Below are 19,610 nucleotides of genomic sequence, written 5' to 3'. Positions count from 1 at the left end.
GTCTGGTGATATTCTCTATTTTACTTATCATAATCAAATACACATAAAGACCAACAGCTGATGTATGTACTAACAAGAATTGTGTGTGTACCAACAGTACTTTTTTGGGACATTCTCTACTGTGACTTTTTAATGGCCCTTCTTATGACGTATGACATTTTTCAACATGCTGTACAAGGACTTTTTCAGTTTATTCAACATGCTAAGCCATGATATTTTTTTAAACATATGACCTTTTTCAACGTTTTTACATGCTTTTCAATGACCTTTTTCAATGTTTTGTGAACATTTTTTTCAGTGATTTTTGTCATCATACTATACTATGACTTTCTGATGCCATCTTAGTCGACATACTACACTGACAATTTTTTATGATTTTATTCTTGTGATTTGTGATGATTTTGGACGATATGATGTTATGTGATGATTTTGGATGACACACTGTACTATGATGTTTTATCATGATTTCAGATGACATGCTATTCTATGAAGTCTTCTCAAGATTTTGGACGCCATGCGTTACTATGACATTTTTTCATGATTTTTGATGTCATAATGTACTATGATGTTTTTTCATGATTTTAGACAGCATATTATACTATGATGTTTTATGATTTGTGATGCCATACTATACTATGACGGTTTTTAATGATTTTCGATGCCATGCTACGATATGGTGTTTTGTCATGATTTTGGATGACATACTAAACAAAGTTTTTTCATATTTTGGACAGCAAACTACAATATGGCATTTTTTCATGATTTTTGATGCCATACTAAACTATGACCTTTTTAATTGATTTTGGATGGCAAAGTATACTTTGTCATCCAAGATAGTGTGAAAATGTCATAGTGTAGCATGTCATCAAAAATAGCAAAAAGTGTCATACTATAGCATATCGTTCTAAATACCATACAAATGTCATACTATAGCATGTCATCCAAAATGGCATAAAAATGACAGTAAGCATGGCGTTCAAATAAAATAAAAATGTCATACTATAGAATGTCGTCAAAAATATCATAAAACTGTCATATATAGCATGTCGTCCAAATACCATTAAAAATGTGATACCATAGCTCACTAGAGTAAAAAAGTCATACTAAAGCACGTCGTCCAAAATAGCATAAAAATGTCACACTATAGTATGTCATCGAAAATACCATAAAAATGTCAAACTACAGCATGTTATCCAAAATGGCATAAAAATCAGAATTTAGCATGTTGTCCCAAATACCATAAAAATGTCATACTTCAGCATGTCGTCCAAAATACCATTAAAAATGTGATAGTATAGCACGTCGTCCAAAATACCATAAAAATGTCATACAATAGCATGTCGTCCTAATAGAATAAAAATGTCATACAAAAGCATGTTGTCCAAAACAGCATAAAAAAGTCTTACTATAGCATGTCGTCCAAAATGGAATAAAAACATCACACTGTAGTATGTCATCCAAAATACCATAAAAATGTCAAACTATAGCACGTCGTCCAAAATACTATTAAAATGTCACAATATAGTATGTCATCAAAAATACCATGAAAATGTCATACTAAAGCATGTCATCCAAAAAAATAAATATGACATACTATAGCATGTCGTCCAAAATGGCATAAAAATGACATAGTATAGCATGGCGTTCAAATAAAATAAAAATGTCATACTATAACATGTCTTCCAAATAAAATAAAAATGTCATACTATAGCATGTCGTTCAAAATACCCTAAAAATGTCATACGATAGCATGTCACTCAAAATAGAACAAAGTTGTGTTCATGGTTTTATTGTATAACTACTGAAACACAGTGCAGTCCCAGTAAGTAGATGGTACTGCACCACCTATCTGATGAACATTGAGTGTTTTTTGGTGATAAAAATACAGGATATCAGTATATGATTATCATTGGCAGCTTCCTGTTCCTGTAAACTAGGAACTAGTGATACGTGAGAAATAGCACAAAACCCAATGACTAGATTAAATGCTAGAGAGGAAACTGCAACAGGAGACCTGAAAGAGACATATAAGATCTAGACCCAGTAAGTGAGGGACATACAGCAAGGATACACCAGCTGGACATCATGGATCACACACTGCTCCTGTTGCTGTGGACCTCAGGTAAGACTTCAGCATCTTTAACCACACTGACTAATCAGGCCCAAACTGGGGCAGGAGTTTAGGAACAGCACCGATTAAAACCCCAAATTTTTACTGTGAACAAATACATTTTATATATGCCTTTGGCACATTTTATGCGCTTGTCATTCTTAATTTTTTGATAATTTTTGGCAGGACTGTGTATTTTTGTTTAATCTGTGAATTCCCAGCTCAGCTCCTACAATAAGTCTAAAATACACCATGGAAACAAAATTGTTACATTCACACTGTCAAGTGCAAAAAATGCACCATTGAAACCCATTCAACCTGACATTTTTGATCTCATAGCCATCAAAGCATAAAAAATGCACTGTATTATGTTTGGGTGTCATTCTGGGCTTTTGCCTTGAAATTTTGTAATGTTCTACCTGATAATGTTATTTTTTTCTAACCATATTTGACATATGGAGAAAATACATACTATTTCCACTCGTGCACTGTCACAATCAATGTAACTGCAAATCACTGACAAATCCCAGGCTGTGATCATCTTAATAAATAAAAAAAAATACATTTTTGTGTTTTTAAAAAAATCTAAAAACATAGTGGCATTATGACAAAAATCTTGCATTTAAAGGGTTAAAATTCTGAAAATTGATGGATATTTGATATTTATGATTAGGACTGGTGTTGGTTAAATATGTACTCAATGAAAGTAGAAAATACCTTTAATGTATAGTATTTTTAAAAGCTTGATTTTGAGAGGCGCATTTTGTGCGCAGAGCAGAACGAGTGAGTGTAATAATAGAGCGGAGTAAGGGATATTATAATATATATATTTTAAAATTAAAGCTTTTATTACAAGCTAAGGGCTGACGTGTGTCCTTGTACCACTTATCCTTTTTCGCTTCCTTATTTCAATAGTTTGTAGTCTCAGGCATGACCGCATTTATACTGCACACACATCTGTCCAAATGCTGGGGAGGCAGAAGCAGACTCTAAACTCTACCAACCAAGTTGCCTGTATATTTTCTATTTTATACATAGAATCATAACTGGATGGCTTTAGAACGCATTAGTGTTTATTATATGACAAAGTTAGGTGGCAGTCATTGACTGTCTGCAGAACCTTGTAATATTAGAAAAAAATAGATTATTATGATTATTCTTACGTTGTATGATTCTTCTTCTTATTATCATTATTATTATGAACAGTAATATTGGCATGTCATCTGTGTGTGTGTGTGTGTGTGTATATATATATAGAGAGACTCCTAAGTTGAAGATGTTTTTTTTTTTTTTTTTGCACAATGACTACTTATAACTTAAAATGTAAAGCATTGTATTTTATGTCTCCATCTGCTCCATCTATGGGCCATCATGATAAGAGTGTGCATTATATAATGTTAACTTTTATTTTATTTTATTTTATTTTATCAGGATTCCCCCCAGGTCTCCAGACAGAAGAAAATAATGTTGTCAAAGGTAAACAGAGAAAACCGATACAAATGAAGAATCACACAAAATTCTTTTACTAACTGCTTTCTTACCCGTGTATAGACGTTGATGATTTGCAGTTGGTGGGAGGATCCAGCCGCTGCTCTGGTTTGCTACAGGTGAAGCGTCAGGGAGTATGGAGTGACGTGGATGACTTGGGCTGGAACCTGAAATTAGCAGACGTAGTTTGTAGACATCTGGACTGTGGTTCTGTAATTCAGACATCATCTTCAAGGCGTGGATCTTCATCTTCATGGAGTTTCAAACCTCCCTGTCTTAATTCTGAATCTGGACTGAAGAAATGTTTAGGAAAAAGGTCCATGACTGAACAGACCAATCTGAAGATCATCTGCTCAGGTAACAACATCAGCAGACACAACACAAAAACTCAAATCCAAAACAAGCTCGGAAGTTTGCTTGTGGAGTCTCATGGCTTCAGACCTTAAATTCTGATATTCCTCTTTCGGCGGCCCATCATTAAGGGACTGTCACTAAGTAGGCTGTTTCCATTAGTCTTATGTAAAATAAATCTACAGTGAGAAATAAACTATGTAATGTTATTGATGATGGTAATTTTCAGTGAAAACGTTCAATATTTTGTGTGGTGTTGTGGTTTGGCAACAAAAGTTGGTCTTTTTAGCATGTCACTTTACTTAATTTCATTGTGTTTGTGGGCAAGAGCATGTTTGAAATTCACAGTAATGTTGGCAACATCTCAAGGATTGTTTTGCTTTGTTTAGAGACCTTTCCAACACACTAGTTTCATGAATCCAATTCCAAATAGATCTTAGAAGGTAAGATTCATACATCCCACCCAACTTTTCACCTCACCTTCAAGTGTGGCCACATAGAACAAGTATATTACACGTTTGGACAGTCTCTTCATAAAGATATTCAGTGTATTAGTTAGTTGCTCGTTTGTTCAAAAAAATAGCAGAAGCAGTAGTATGAGGATGTAATAAAGATAAGTAAAAAACTTGTCATATTTCTCACCCACATATGGCCAGTTGCTGCATAAATAAACATGCTTGTGTGATTATCAGTTTTGAAAGGCTACAAAATGAATGCCCACCCCCACTCCAACCAACACTGGAAAAGTGTGGTGTAAAGGGGATTTCAGACACTGCTCAACATCCCAACAAGCACTCCATTTGATGTAGTGCTGAATGATCAATTGTATTTTCATCATCATTGCATTATGATCCTACAATCCTACAGTCCGAAATGAGCACCCATCAAGCACCACCAAGGCCTGGAAGCATAGGCAGAGTATACAAATTATATTTAAAAAAATAAATCAAAGTGTTATTAGCAAACTCAACCATATTCTTGAAGTTGTTTTGCTGCTGCTAAAAAACAATTAAGTGTTAAAGTCATACCAAATATGCCTAAATTTGGCCAGTAAAACTATGCATGTAAGAAATAACATATTTGATTTCTTTTTTTCATTGGATAAGTTATTGCACAATGCAGGATTTTCATATTTCATACCACTCAGGCCTAATTGGAATTGTCTTGTCTTTATCAAAATGATGCTGAAATATACCAAATATGGTTGCCGTCATCTAACGCTAGTGACATCATTTGGAACCAAAGCCTGCACTGTAGCAATCCTGTGGTATTGAGTTTCTGCCATCAGATCAAATTTCAGCAGCGCCATTGATCGCCAACACTCGATTGGCACACCCAACTGTCAAACATGACATCAAACTTCCTATTTATACCACCAAATAAGCACTTACAACCAATCATATTAGAAAAATTAACACCTTACACCTCTTCCGGCTTAAATACCCTCCTCACCCTCTCCTCCTTTTTCGTTCTCGTATTCTGCACGAGCACGTACCGACACGCCACCGAGCTTCTCCCCTCTCTTGTTGACTGCAATTCACCTATTCACCCATTCCGCAGTATGGATTCCATCTCCTTGTCCCCGTCGGATGACAATCTGTTTGGCCAACGCCAGGATGACCACCCTTGATGTTTTCACTGGCGTATGCGGGATCCAACACTGAAAACTTCTCCGTTGCCTCAATGCCAGAGATGCCGACCTCTGCCGTGCAACTGCTGCCCGGCGAGCAGGCAACTTCGGTGTGTAGGCTTCCCGCCGTTGTCCCCACTCCACCATCTCCGTGGCTTGCCACCGGCGAAGTCTCCCGACTGCTGGCTGCCTTCAAAAACTATATGACTGGACAGTGGCCACCCTGTCCCACCCCCAAGCACTGAGGGACAGGGGGATCCCATTTCACAGAACAGACAATAAAGCTAAACTTTCAACTCTCTGACGTCAGCATGCCGTGGCTGCTGAGTAAACATCAGTGCTCTCTGAGGTGATGTCATTACGGTGGCCCCCATTGTGCGCCGTGACGTCAGCACCTCAGTTGAAGGGCCAGTTTGCCCACACCCAATCTCCATGACCAGTGGCACGAGCTGCAAGGAAAGCAGGGATGTGCACCTGTGCCCTCGACTGGCCTCCCACCTCAATTTGAGCGGCTCGCTCGTGTTGGCTCATCTAGTACCGGGAAGTCGGTGCCACCTACTGCTCAACCATGACATCTACAGCTGCTCTCAATGGGGCGTCTGGCACTGGGCTGCTGGTACACTCTACCGCTCAACCTCACTGCCTGCAGCAGTTAGATTTTGATGGAGCATCTGGCAGTAGGATGCTGATGCCCCCGGTTGTACACTCTCGGCAATTTGCACCACTTCACTCTCGCTGTGGCATCTGGTGCCGGGATGCCTTTGCTCCCTGTTGTACAACTGCAGCAACCTCGACAGTTCGCTCTCGCCAAGGCATCTGGCACCAGAATGCCAGCGCTGCTTCCTGCTCAACCGTGCCATCTACAGCAGCTCACTCTCCTTGGGGCATCTGGTACTGAGCTGCCAGTGCCCTCTACTGCTCAACCTCAATGCCTGCAGCAGTTCGCTTTTGCTGGGGCGTCTGGCATTGGGATGCCATTGCCCTCAGCTGTACACGCTTGGCACCCACACCACTTCATTCTTGCTGGGGCATCTGGCGCAGGGATGCCGTTGCCCCCAGTTGTACACCCGCAGCAACCTCGACGGTTGGTTTACGTTGGGACATCTGGCACCAGGATGCTGATGTCCTCGGCTGTTCGACCTCAGCAACCACAACGGCTCACTCTCACTGGGGCATCTGGCACTGGGATGTCAGTGCCCCCTACCGTTCATCTACAACACCCGCAGCAGCCAGCCTTGACTGGGGCTCTTGCCTTCACCTCCCAACCCGTCTCGGCCAGGGCTGTTGGCACCAGGATACCACTAACTTTTCCCTCTCATCCCGTGCACCGCTTACTTCCTTTCCAGGGTTCTGGTCTTTTTTTTGATCACGTTGAGGCGGGCATCACCTGCCTTCACCCTGGCCACGGCTAATCCTCCCATCCACCATCATAACGCTTTCATCTCCCGTCTCTCTCCAGTTCCATCCCATCTTCGTTATCGGATTCTTGATGGTTATTACATAGATTTCTTGCTTCTTCTCTTGCCTTCTCCTCACGGAATTTGCTTGCACTTCCTCCCTCTTTAGGGACGTTCTGTGTTCCCATTACCCTGCTTGTCGGCAGGAAATGGATGACTACTTGGCCATCATTCTCACTCTGGCCCCCTGCTTTGGTGGCAGTGGTTTTCACCAATATCGTGTCCACTTTGCTTCGGAAGCCATGGCCCGTCTTCAACAATTCAATGGAGACACTTACTGGGACGTTCTCTGCATCATTCCCCAGAGGCTGCTTGTGGCTCTATCTCCTTGGCAGCTGGAACGGGATGTCCTTCTTCTACAACAACCACCTCACCCTCATGACATCAACTTGTTCACTGATGCGGCTCCATCTGCTGGTTTTTGGGGGCTTTTATAACGGATGATGGTTTGTAGGCGAATTGCCCCCGGAGCTGGAAAGATAATGCCAAGTCACTTGATCTGGGGCCTCATGTACAAAGGAAGTTCAGAAGCTAAGAACCAAAACCATCCAATCTGGCCAACCCACTCCTGTCTTCTACTTCAACATTCAATCAGTACTAAACCCCTTCCTAATTCTCTTCAACTACTTACATTTCCGGACATCCCAAAGCACATCCAGGATGATCATTTCTTTGCCTCCGAATCCGGCAAGGTGGTTACTAGCTTTTGGTTCCACCAACACTTTCGTCATGTTCTTTCTTAATCTGTCATCTCTCCCATACACTACTCCAGACACTCCTTCAGAATCTGAGCTGCCACCTTGGCTTCCCGCAGTGGCATCCCAGAACACTTGATTCAGTTTATGGGCCAATGGTCCTCCCAAGCCTATCACTCTTACATATGTCCAGACCTAAGAGATCTCAAATCTGCTTTGTCCACTCTCAAATAATGTGCACCTTTGGGGGTCTGTCGTGCCTGGGAGCCACAGCAGATTCCCCACCGAAGCTTCCCCACACTGCACTCAACCATCCGTCCCACTATAAATAACATTTTGACATTTACTATACTTCAAATGCAAACTCTGCATGTTTTTTTTTTGTGTCTTTCTCTCTTGTCCTCTGTTTCTTCTTCTGCAGAATCTGTCAGGCTGGTTAATGGGACCAGTCTGTGTTCAGGCACACTGGAAGTAAAGTCTAACCAATCTATCCAGTCATGGTCCTCAGTGTGTGAAGATAACTTTGGCCAGCAGGATGCAGAGGTGGTCTGCAGGGAACTTGGCTGTGGGCCTGCTGCAGTCCTCCAGGGGGTGCACTATGAAGATGAGGAAGCTCCGGTGTGGTCCAAAGACTTCCAGTGTGAAGGCCATGAGTCTGCTGTCTTGGACTGTAGAATCTCAGGCTCAGATAGAAAGACCTGTTCATCTCACAATGCTGTTGGACTCACTTGTTCAGGTTAGAAGTGGTCCTGTAGCTTTGATTTTAATTGAGTTTCTGTTTAAATAAATGACTTCATCAATGTTTTACCAATGACTCTTTTCTGCTCAGAGCCTGATGATTTCCTGTTGTATGGAGGATCCAGTCCGTGTGCTGGTGAACTGGAGGTTAAACTACAAGGAGAGTGGATGGATGTGGATGGAGAAATGTCTTCCTGGAATCTACAGGCAGCAGATGAAGTGTGCAGACAACTGAACTGCGGCGCTGCTGTTTCAACAGGGAAGAAAAGAAAATCCTACTATAAATCAATAGCGTGGATTAGATCAACTTGTCTTCAATGGAAGTCTGCAGTTAGAGAGTGTGTATTAACAAAGTCTTCCACTTCCATTGACAACATAGAGATCAAGTGCTCAGGTAATACCATCTAATGCATAACAATAACCACAAAAACAATATTTTCACTTATTTTGACATTTATTGATAGTTTTGTCCAAAGCAACGTACCAACGAGTGACAATACAAACCACAGTTGATTGAGGAGAAGTCAACAAGAATGAGTGCTTAGTTTTACATCCCAGCTGACATAAGCGCCATAGTTACAGGTGCATGTAACAAGGCATAAGTTCACTGGAAATGAAAATGCAACATTGAGTGAGATTTCTTATTCAGTCTCCAAGGGAGAACATGTCAAAGAAGTTAAGACTGAGATTTCCTGCTTTGCAGTTAAAGATGTCCTGTTTATATTTTGTGGCACTGAGAATGATTTTCAATAGCCAGTTGGCTACATCGACTGAATCACAATGGACGCAATCATTTTTTTTGGTTGTTTTGTTTTTATATAGCTGCTGATATAGTTGTGTTACAGTATAGGTCAGTCTGACCGCTTTGTAGTGTATCAGGATCTCCACTAGGTTGAAGCATAACCTCAGTTCTACAATATGAAGAAATGAATCGTAAACAGTAAACCTCTTTGGCTACATATTCAGTAAGCAAAAGGGTTTAACTCATTCTGTTTAAACAAAAAATAGTGCAAAGAATGTAGGCTCCACTATGTCTAAAAGGATTGCTTCTCAAAGTGTAGCCAACGTGGTAATGATGGCCGTCATAAACATTTCTGTGGCCCCTGAACATTTAATCATATGCATGCATTACATTTTGATCATCAAAGACTAACAGGAAAAAAGCCTTCGACACAACACTGGTACTCACCTGCAGATCAGACCCACCATCATTCCATTCAGCGGCTGAGAAACCAGAACGCTGATGCCTAGAAAGCTTTAATCAGATCGCCCAGATATTTTAGCTAAATATCAGTGGCTAATCTACTTGCAAAGCCAGTGGGATTACATGTTGTTCATTGGCTGATAGCTATTCATGTTCATGAACCTTCCTGTTCTCTACAGAGTTCAATTCTAAATGATCTTTGTTCCTGTCTTTTTTCAGAATCGGTAAGGTTGATTAATGGGACCAATCTGTGTTCAGGCAGATTGGAGGTGTATTCTGACCAGTTGTGGTCCTCAGTGTGTGAAGATGACTTTGATATTCAGGATGCAAAGGTGGTTTGTAGGGAGCTCCGCTGTAGGGAGCTCCGCTGTAGGGGCCCTTCGGTCCTCGAGGGGGTGCTCTATGGAGACAAGGAGGCTCCAGTGTGGTCCAAAGAGTTTCAGTGTGAAGGTCTTGAGTCTGCACTCAGGGCCTGTAAAATCTCAGGCTCAGATAGAAACACCTGCTCATCTGGCAAAACTGTAAGACTCACCTGCTCAGGTAAAAGGAGAGCTGTAGCTTTGATTTTATTTGAGTTTCTATTTTAATAAATAAGACTTCCATCTATTTGACCAATTACTCTTGTACTCTTGTACTCAGAACCCAGTGATTTCCTGTTGGTTAGAGGATCCAGTCTATGTGCTGGTGAACTGGAGATGCAACTAGAGGGAAAGTGGAGAAAAGTGGATTACACAATGTCTCCCTGGAATCTCAAGACAGCAGATGTAGTGTGCAGACAACTGAACTGCGGCTCTGCTGTTTCAACAGAACGAATGGAAAGTCAGTCTGAGAGACTAATATGGTTGATTAGATCAACTTGTCTTCATTCCAAGTCTGCTAGAGAGTGTGTCTCAATAAAGTCTGACACTTCCCATTTCAACCTGAAGATTCAGTGCTCAGGTAACACAGGCCAACACATAAGTGCAATACAGTCTTTTCACCTACATTTACATTTCATGTGCTTGTCCAATGTAACATACAAGCGAGGTACCATCCAACCAACTGCAGATCGAGGAGAAGTTATCAAGAATAAGTGCTTGGTTTTAAATTCAACCACATTGGTGCAGGTGCATACAGACTTAGATAGGTAGAAATCAAAGGTACTTGTTAGAATATTAGCTGAGTAAAAGTCTTTAAATTGCTTTAAACACCTGGTAGAGTGTGCAACATAGGCTGGGGCCTTTGTAGCATTTCAATTCCAACATGCGGCCCTTTGCTGCATGTCATTCTCCACTCTCCTCCCACTTTCCTCTCTCTTTGGCTGCACTATAATAAAGTAAAAAAGGCCCTAAAATAAACTTTAAAAAAGTATCTGCCACTACGTTAAGTATCAAAACTAATTAATAATATTAGATGTCCTTGACCTTTGATGACCAAAATCTATTCAGTTCATTGTTTAGTCAAAGTGAACGTTTGTGCCAGATTTGAAGAAATTCCCTCAAGATGTTATTGAGATACCAAGTTTAGAATATGAGACAAACAATGTCAGAGTGACCTTGACCTTTAAACTATGACCACAAAAAAACTAACCACTTTGTTGTTAAGTCCAAGTGGACATTGGTGCAAAATTTGAAAAAATCCTTTAAGGCATTTTTGATATATCGTAGTCACAAAAAATGGGACGGACAGATGGATGAACGGATAAACAACAACTCCAAAACATAATGTCACCACAGGCATTAAAAGTGAGCAGCCAAAAATTTGAGAATCATTGAGTTCATTTCTTAACATGAGAGATTTAAAGAACATCTTTGAATTACAGGGCTGACACACTGCAGTTGTGTGGTCAGTGTGCACTTATCAGTCACAAATCTTTATCTCATGATGACATAATTTTACTAAATTTCATCTGCTAATGATAAATGACTGATGATGGGCCTCTACTTGCAAAGCCAGTGGGTTTACTTGTTGTTCACTGGCTGATAGCCATTCAGGTTTATGAGCCTTCCCTTTCTCTACAGAGTTCAATTTGAAATGATCTTTGTTGTATTTTTTCAGAATCGGTCAGGTTGGTTAATGGGACCAGTCTGTGCTCAGGTAGACTGGAGGTGAAGTCTAACCAGAGGTGGTCCTTAGTGTGTGAAGATGACTTTGACCAGCAGGATGCAGAAGTGGTTTGTAAGGAGCTTGGCTGTGGAGCTCCTTTAGCATTCAAAGGGGGACTCTACGGAGACAAGGAGGGTCCAGTGTGGTCCAAAGAGTTCCAGTGTGAAGGCCAGGAGTCTGCTCTCCTGGACTGTGCAGGCTCCAGCTCTGCTAGAGAGAACTGCTCACCTGGCAGAGCTGTTGGTCTCACCTGCTCAGGTAGAAGAGGAGCTGTGCCTTTGATATGGCTGATTTAAATCTATCCAATGCAAGTTTACTTTACTTTGTTTACTTCATGTAATAATTATGCGCTTGTATCTGTTTAGAGCCTGATGATATCCGGTTGGTTGAAGGAGCCAGCCACTGTGATGGAAGACTTGAGATGAGAAATAAGGGAGACTGGAGACCAGTGACTGATGACCCTTACAACTGGGACCTGATTTCTGCAGCTGTAGTATGCAAACAGCTGGACTGTGGTTCTGTTCTTTCAACAGGGAGAGAAGATTCTATGTTCCAACCACATGCATGGAAAATCTCATCTTCCTGTGGTCATTCTGAATCTGCAATCAGGGAATGTGCAGTAATATGGTCTTATCCTTCCACAAGGAGTCTAGTGGTCAACTGCTCAGGTAACACAATGAACAATCTCTTTCCCGTTTGTTCATTAGACTTAACTTTTAAGAAATACAGTAGCTGTCATTTTGAGGAAAGAGAAAATTGGGTAATCCTTGAATCCAAGCACACGTGACAGCATTGGTGGTACTACAGGAAACTATAAATCTGGAAAATGTTAACCAGCATTGTTTTTTTATTTTTTAGTTGTGACAATGAAAAGGTACTCAGTTGTTTCTCTTGCTGCATGGTTGGATGGGGTCAACATCAGTTCCTCTTCTTGCATTGCCCAGGGAACACTGACAGCTAACAGTTTGGTGTTGGTTTCAGTGCATTAAACACGCTATACAAACAGAGACAATACTGTTAGTTCTCTCTTTTTACCCTTTAAGAAGTGGCAAAGCAGTGTTCAGAGCAGACTTGGGCATTTTTTAGTTTTTCATACCTTAAGGGGATAGTTTGGGATTTCTGAAACGGGGCTGTATTATATACTTGCCACTTTAAAAATGGCCTACCTTAAAAAATACTTTAACTGTCTAATTTTGTTCAGTTGGATTATAAAATGGCCTCTTACAGCACTTTATGACCCAAACAGCTAACTGACGGTGGTAGAGAAATGTAGTACCAAAGGAAAAAGCTGTGTGACGGCGAGGTAAAACTGTGAAAATAAATAGTGTCCACTGATATTGACTTTTCAGGTAGAGATTTTTTTGAAAGTGTCTAAAATACATTTTGATATCAACTCCTGTGGAGTGTTTGCCTGTCTGTTTATTTCTACAAACTAAAGTGCGCTGACTGCCAGCTACTGTATGTATTACATGGACTATACATTAGTATTACTATTTGACACAACCTTATTCAGTAATCCCAAATTATCCACTTAATACTTAATAATACTTAGAATACTTAATACTTAATTTTAACAGGGTATATGGTAAATGATAGTATTTGGGTGCAGCGACTGCCCAGACCCATGACCTCACTACATTGTGTGAGCTCTATTGGCATTTCTGGTTTTATAAATACACAAAATAAATGTACAAAATGTTAAAACGGTACCATTCTTTTGCTCATTTTCATTACTGAACAGAGAAATACTGCTGTAGACCTCCTGAATTCATGCTTCTCTCTTTCACCAAACCAAGACAAGAGTAATCACTTTTTTAACTCATGTAAAACACATTTTATTCAAACTCAACCAAAATTAGATAACTCACCAGAAACATCTTGGTCATCCTGCTGCATGTCATTTAGTTAAATAGTATACTGTTCCATCAGTAATCAACTGGTTTTTGTCAAAAACAATCCCTTAATTCGCCCAGGTCTAGTTCAGAGTAATTTATCAAACCAACAGTTGTTTATTGGAGTTTATTCATAATCTTGCTCATTTATGTCTACAGAATCTGTCAGGCTGGTTAATGGAGCCAGTCTGTGTTCAGGCAGACTGGAGGTGAAGTCCAACCAGAGGTGGTCCCCAGTGTGTGAAGATGACTTTGACCAGCAGGATGCAGAGGTGGTCTGCAGGGAACTTGGCTGTGGAGCTCCTTCAGTACTCCAGGGAGCTGTCTATGAAGAGGTGGAGGCTCCAGTGTGGTCCAAAGAGTTCCACTGTGAAGGCCATGAGTCTGCTCTCCTGGACTGTAGAAGCTCAGATAGAAACACCTGCTCATCTGGCAAAGCTGTTGGATTCACCTGCTCAGGTAGAAGAGGACGTGCAGCTTTGATCTTACTCATAAATTAATTTTTTTGTCTTTTAATAATTATGCTCCTGTCTTTGCTCAGAGCCTAATATCATCAGATTGTCGGGAGGAACCAGTCGTTGTGATGGTACACTAGAGATGGAACACCAGGGAGAGTGGAGACCAGTGGCTAACCAGGTCCCTGAATGGGATCAGAAGTTTGCATCTGCAGTGTGTGGACAGCTGAACTGTGGTTCTGCTGTTATAACAAAAGGACGACACCTTCCTGACAATTTCCGTCCATGGCACATCAGCCATTCATGTGTTCAGGCAGGTTTGATACTCCGGGAGTGTGTATTCCAACAGGATTTTTGGGCATTCTACCTAGAGGTGATCTGCTCAGGTAACCCCAAACAATGACAGTGACATCTTTTGCTTTTTTCATTTCTTGCCAATGCACAAATTCATTCATCTTCCTGTGCTCAGTGCTCACTTTGTCAAAACTAATAAATTAAGATGAAGATTGAGGAAATTGATGTTCTTAATATTTGCCCTCAATTGTCTATCCCCTACTGGGTTCCCAGGTTTTCCAGATCAGCCAGTCATCTTCCCTTCCCACATTGACGGTCTGTATGAGGCTGAGCAGCAGAGAGTTCAAGTGCTCATGGGCTCTGACTTCACCATCAGCTGTTTCATCCTGCCACAATATCAAGGAGGCTCATTCCAGCTTAGTTTGACCAACTCGGCTACACCAAAGAACTACACACTGACAGCTGTCAACCACTCCGCCCATTTCCTGTTCTCTGCTGCAGACCATACCCACCGAGGGGAGTACCGCTGTGTTTATCACATCTACGCTTTCTCCCATAACTTCTCTTCTGAAAGCCAGTTGCTTTATCTCACTGTTGGAGGTAACTTCACAGAGAATCTTAGTTAAGCAGGGAAATGTGACACACATCAAGGCTTGAAAGTATTGTCTGAATAAGACAAGAGATATTAGTCATGAGGTGAAAAGTGATTACATGCACATGAGACAGAAGACAGTAAGCCCCATTTTAACGATCTATAGCGCAAATGTGTTGAGGGCGTGCCAAAGTCCATTTTGCTAGTGTTACATACTGCAGATGTTAAGTCTAAGGACAAAGGGAAGTAACAGCGCTGTGGTGGTAAACAGGCTGGAGCGCCGTTTATTGTTTAGATGCTTGTGCTATACAGCAGTAGCAGGCAACACGTGAACACAACGAGAGGGCGAAGGGCGACACCTAACACTAAAACAAACAAAAGAAATCTGTAACTACCCAATCAAGCCCACAGTAAACACACATAAGCTATACAGAGTTTTGCTAAGGGGTGGAGCAACAACAGAGTATGTAGGTTATCATAAACACAATATACAAACACAAAAACCTACTCTACAGCCCAGTTCCTTTTACAAGTTGAGTGCTTCCTCTCAGGCAGCATGGACAACAGTTAAGTTAACGAATACAACAAACAATAGCAATACAATGCGCACAGCACCAAGGCAAACTGCTCACTTGAAATCACAGCCACCCACTGGCAAAAGTACGGCAGACTTAAATAGCCTTCAGGAAAACACAATTGGAGCAAGGAGTCATTGAAAGGAGGAAGGCGGGACAACTGGCACCACCACCTGGTTGGCAGGAAAGTGTGCAGCAGGTTGAGCATCACACAACATGCCACAAAGAATGCTGGGACTTTGAGGGCTGTATAGAGTGCAGAAGGGATGATTTTTGTAGGCCAACCAGGAAGTAGGCATCGCACTGGTTACCTTGTCAAAAACCTTATGGGATTTTGAAATGGGGTTTTCGGTTATCGCTAAAAATAAGCTCTGTGCCAAACATAAGTTTATGAGACTTACACCATTTATTCAGTGTAATAATCTTCACAGATGATCACCACTTTTGTGCGTTTTGAAGCGTAAATTAAAACACCAGAAGCAAAAAGCTATTGTTAGGCTATACATGAACTACATTACGGTCGCTTGATTAAACGTCACCACTACAAACACTGTAAAAATACGTTAAAACATGATCGAAAAATATTCTAAACTGATAAATCTACAACTTAGAGTGCAAATCTGTAAAGCTGTAAAGGCGGGTGGGTTTAATGAGTTTCTGTTGCAGCTGTGATAACATCTAACCTCCCTGACAAACACTGTAGTCCCATTTAGCCACTTATTAGCAGCCGCCTTCTTTAAGACGAGTAAAACCTTATAATCAAAAATCAGGTTTAAGCGGATATATTTTATGTTGCAAAAAAAATGTCTCCATATGTTTAGCCTGTGCTAACCACAGACCTTATTTTACCAAAAACCCATTCAAAAAATCCATAGATCTTAAGATGACAGAACCGAAAGTGCTAAAAAGCTAACAGATTTTCGCATTTTAGGACTCATTACACCGCTCTATTGTGATGTTCCACCTGACTGATCCAAACGCCTGAACTGCATGCAGGTGCATCTTGCTAGCTGAATAATCTGCCCTTTAAATAGCAGGAAACAAACTGCACCTTTGACTTTAGACCAGTTTTTATTTGGTCAATGGTGCATTTGCTTTCTGTTGCCTCAAAATAGCAATCCACCTACAGGGCGCCTGACCACACTTCACTTTAAGACTGACACGTCCAGGGGTGCACAAATGGGCACAAGTATATTTCTCACTTAAAGGACATGGGTGCTGGGCCTGAAAATGACAACTGCGTTGGTTGCAATGACACTTGCGCTGTGCTGTGCCTCACCTTGCACTGAGCAGAAGATAGAGCCCAATGCCTTCATGTATAGATGTACAAAGTTCATATAAAGTTCAGTTATAGGTTTGCTGCTTTCGTGTTCCTTAATGCAATTATTGTCAATTTGTTTCAGCCTCTGTAACACATCTGATCATCAGAGTCTTTGTCCTGCTGGTGCTGGCTCTGGTGTCTGGAGCTGTCCTGTATTTATACTTTAAGGTACTGTACACATTAATGTACAGTACACACACACACACACACACACACACACACACACCACCACCACCACCACCACCACCACCACCACCAATACCACAATTAAACAGTAACAATATATGAGTAATATGAGTAAATATTTGTCCATATTGGTCAGCTAATTTCAGCACAGTGTCTAACGTACTTACTGGGTAGAAAAAGCAGCAGTAAGCACCCAGCTGCGATGAACTATATGAACTACTGGCTTCACATTCAGATGATTCATAAACATCCCTCACGTCTTAGTAGCTATTAAAGCTGTGAGAGTATGAGACCACAGCTTCCCTCAATGTTTTTACTGGCATTTATTTTAGAATTTTATTTTAGGCAGAGACACTCAACAGTCACTTTGAATTTAAGCTCACCAAGTTCCAAGGCATAGATTGCATTAGACTTTTAAGACTAATTATTTAGTTAATAGGTCATGCTGCACTGACACAAACTGGTTGCACCAAACATTTTCTGAGAATATCTTAGAGAACTCTACAAAATATGGGGGCTTGAGTTGAAAACTTTTATGTCTTGAGGACATATTCTCTCTTGTCCGTCTAGAACACCAGTGGGCAGAAGCCAAAACAAGAGGACAGCTTCAAGCTGGATTTTGTTGGTGGTGCTCAAGACTTGCTGGGTGAGGGGTCAGGAGGAGCCCAGGGGCCAGAGTAGGATTGCACGGCCACAAGGACCACTCAGCTCTCATACAACAGCCACATCAGAGCGTGTTCCAGAGTGTTCTTCTGGAGTCAGTATTTGATTTTCTTCATGTTGTCTGTCTCATCTTGTCCTTCAGGTGTGCACGTATCCAGTGGACTTTTCCAGAGATGACTCAGTATTGGGGCTTAACGAAGTAAAATATAAATGTAAAAAAGAAAAAAAAATGCAGGAAAAAAAATTAACCAGAATATTGCTACATTTATGCTTTTCTTTCCAGAATTCTTATACTTATGATGATGACTTTAATAGCTTAGAGGTCACAGTTTCTTCCTTTCCAGTTAGGTGTTTAATCTGAAACAAACAGCAATGACTTGCTCAGTCATTGCTGTTGTTTGAATTTTTTTTGTGATTAAAAAATAATTGATGGATGGGCCAGAGGAGACAGGAGAGGGATGTATTGCATATGATTTGTCCTACAACTCTTACAAAGCCTGTATGTTATAGCTATCAGTACATATAGAAAAATAATCATTTTCCCTGCAAGTGTCCAAATGTCCCACTGACAATATGTGAACGCACTATATTAGAAATAGTGTCCTGAGCAGATGAACACATTGACCTAAAGCACAGGTGACCATGATCCCTTATTATGAGGAATGCAGCTCAACAGTTGAATGCACCCCTGCTGGAGGCTGTTGGTAACTACTGCAGTTGATGTTAGATTTAGCATTTTGCATTTTGAAGATAAAACATGAGAAAACACAAACGCAGAGTACTGTAACTGCTGAAAGTGACAGTGACCACTATGACCATAACCTTTTATATAACATGAAAGTTCTCATACATCAGAATTTGAATAATTCTACGTATGAGGCCACAAAAAGTTGATCCTCAATCTGACTTGCTGACAGTACATGATATTCCACCCGTGACACTCACAGCAGATTAGTACCAAGTATGACACATTCATGGCCAAAAGAAAGACATTACAGTCATGTTACATAACCTGCTAACACATAAGAGATGCATGGAAGAACATGGATGCTATTGGTCCAATTTGGGACATGGGTAGTGGTGTGCTCCAGCCTGTAATGTTTAAAATAAGTATTACAAAAAGAAACACTTAAGAAAATGAGCCTTCTTTTCTTCCCGAAAAAAAAAAATTGCCAGGTTCCACACATGGAGAAAAATAAAAAGTGCAATTTTTTCCCCCACTCTATTTTACACATGAAAAAGAAAAAAAGTTTTTCTCACTCGCCCCTGAGGGCTTTCATATGTTATTAAGCGTTAGCATTTCTTATTCATTGTAAACAAGCACCATCATGGTAAACAAAACAGATTTTTTGGGGCTAAATATGCTAATACGGTTGTAGTCACTTATTATATTTTTTGCATGATGAAAACAAGCTATGAGTAATGGTGGTGCAGTTCTATCAACTGAGAGAGCTAATGGAAAGTTAATTGTTGTGAAGGAAGCACAGAAATGTTTGTACCACTAACTGATATTATTTGGATGTAAGTACAAATATAATTTGTTATTAGGCCAGTGTTTTTGCTTTTAAATTAGCTTTTTAAAAATGTAACACAATAAATAAAAATGATTTCCTCTACATTAGATTGAGTCTATGTCAACAAAAAAACAACAACAAAAAAAGCATTAGCGAAGCTTTAACCCTTTGAAACTTAGAGTGACATCACGTTTTTTTTTGCTGCTTTCAGATGCCTTTTACAAGTATTTAAATCTTTGAACCTTGAGCAAATTGGCATGATTTCTTTCAGAAACACTGGGAAAATACAATGAGCAATTTGGTAGGAAATGTTCCATAAATTGCAAAGTTAGTAGATTCAGAGAAAAATATTTTTCTAAA

At 40.5% G+C, this 19,610-nt stretch overlaps 1 protein-coding gene across 1 annotated transcript; it reads left to right on the top strand.

Moving 5' to 3' along the window:
- The first annotated feature begins 1,989 nt into the window (after positions 1–1,989).
- On the top strand, positions 1,990–19,352 carry LOC121942855 (scavenger receptor cysteine-rich type 1 protein M130-like). The gene is made up of 14 exons (XM_088079345.1): positions 1,990–2,122; positions 3,542–3,586; positions 3,662–3,955; positions 8,153–8,467; positions 8,561–8,863; positions 9,893–10,213; positions 10,313–10,612; positions 11,711–12,016; positions 12,124–12,426; positions 13,810–14,109; positions 14,192–14,491; positions 14,673–14,999; positions 16,970–17,055; positions 17,644–19,352. Exons 1-14 carry the CDS (start codon positions 2,086–2,088, stop codon positions 17,752–17,754), a joined length of 3,348 nt encoding a protein of 1,115 aa, XP_087935471.1. The 5' UTR covers positions 1,990–2,085; the 3' UTR covers positions 17,755–19,352.
- The last annotated feature ends 258 nt before the right edge of the window (positions 19,353–19,610 follow it).

The sequence above is a fragment of the Plectropomus leopardus genome, chromosome 6 (assembly GCF_026936395.1).
Source record: "Plectropomus leopardus strain MGB_pleo_1.0 chromosome 6, ASM2693639v1, whole genome shotgun sequence".
Classification (NCBI taxonomy): Eukaryota; Metazoa; Chordata; class Actinopteri; order Perciformes; family Serranidae; genus Plectropomus; species Plectropomus leopardus.
This window is presented reverse-complemented; position numbering and strand designations above follow the sequence as displayed.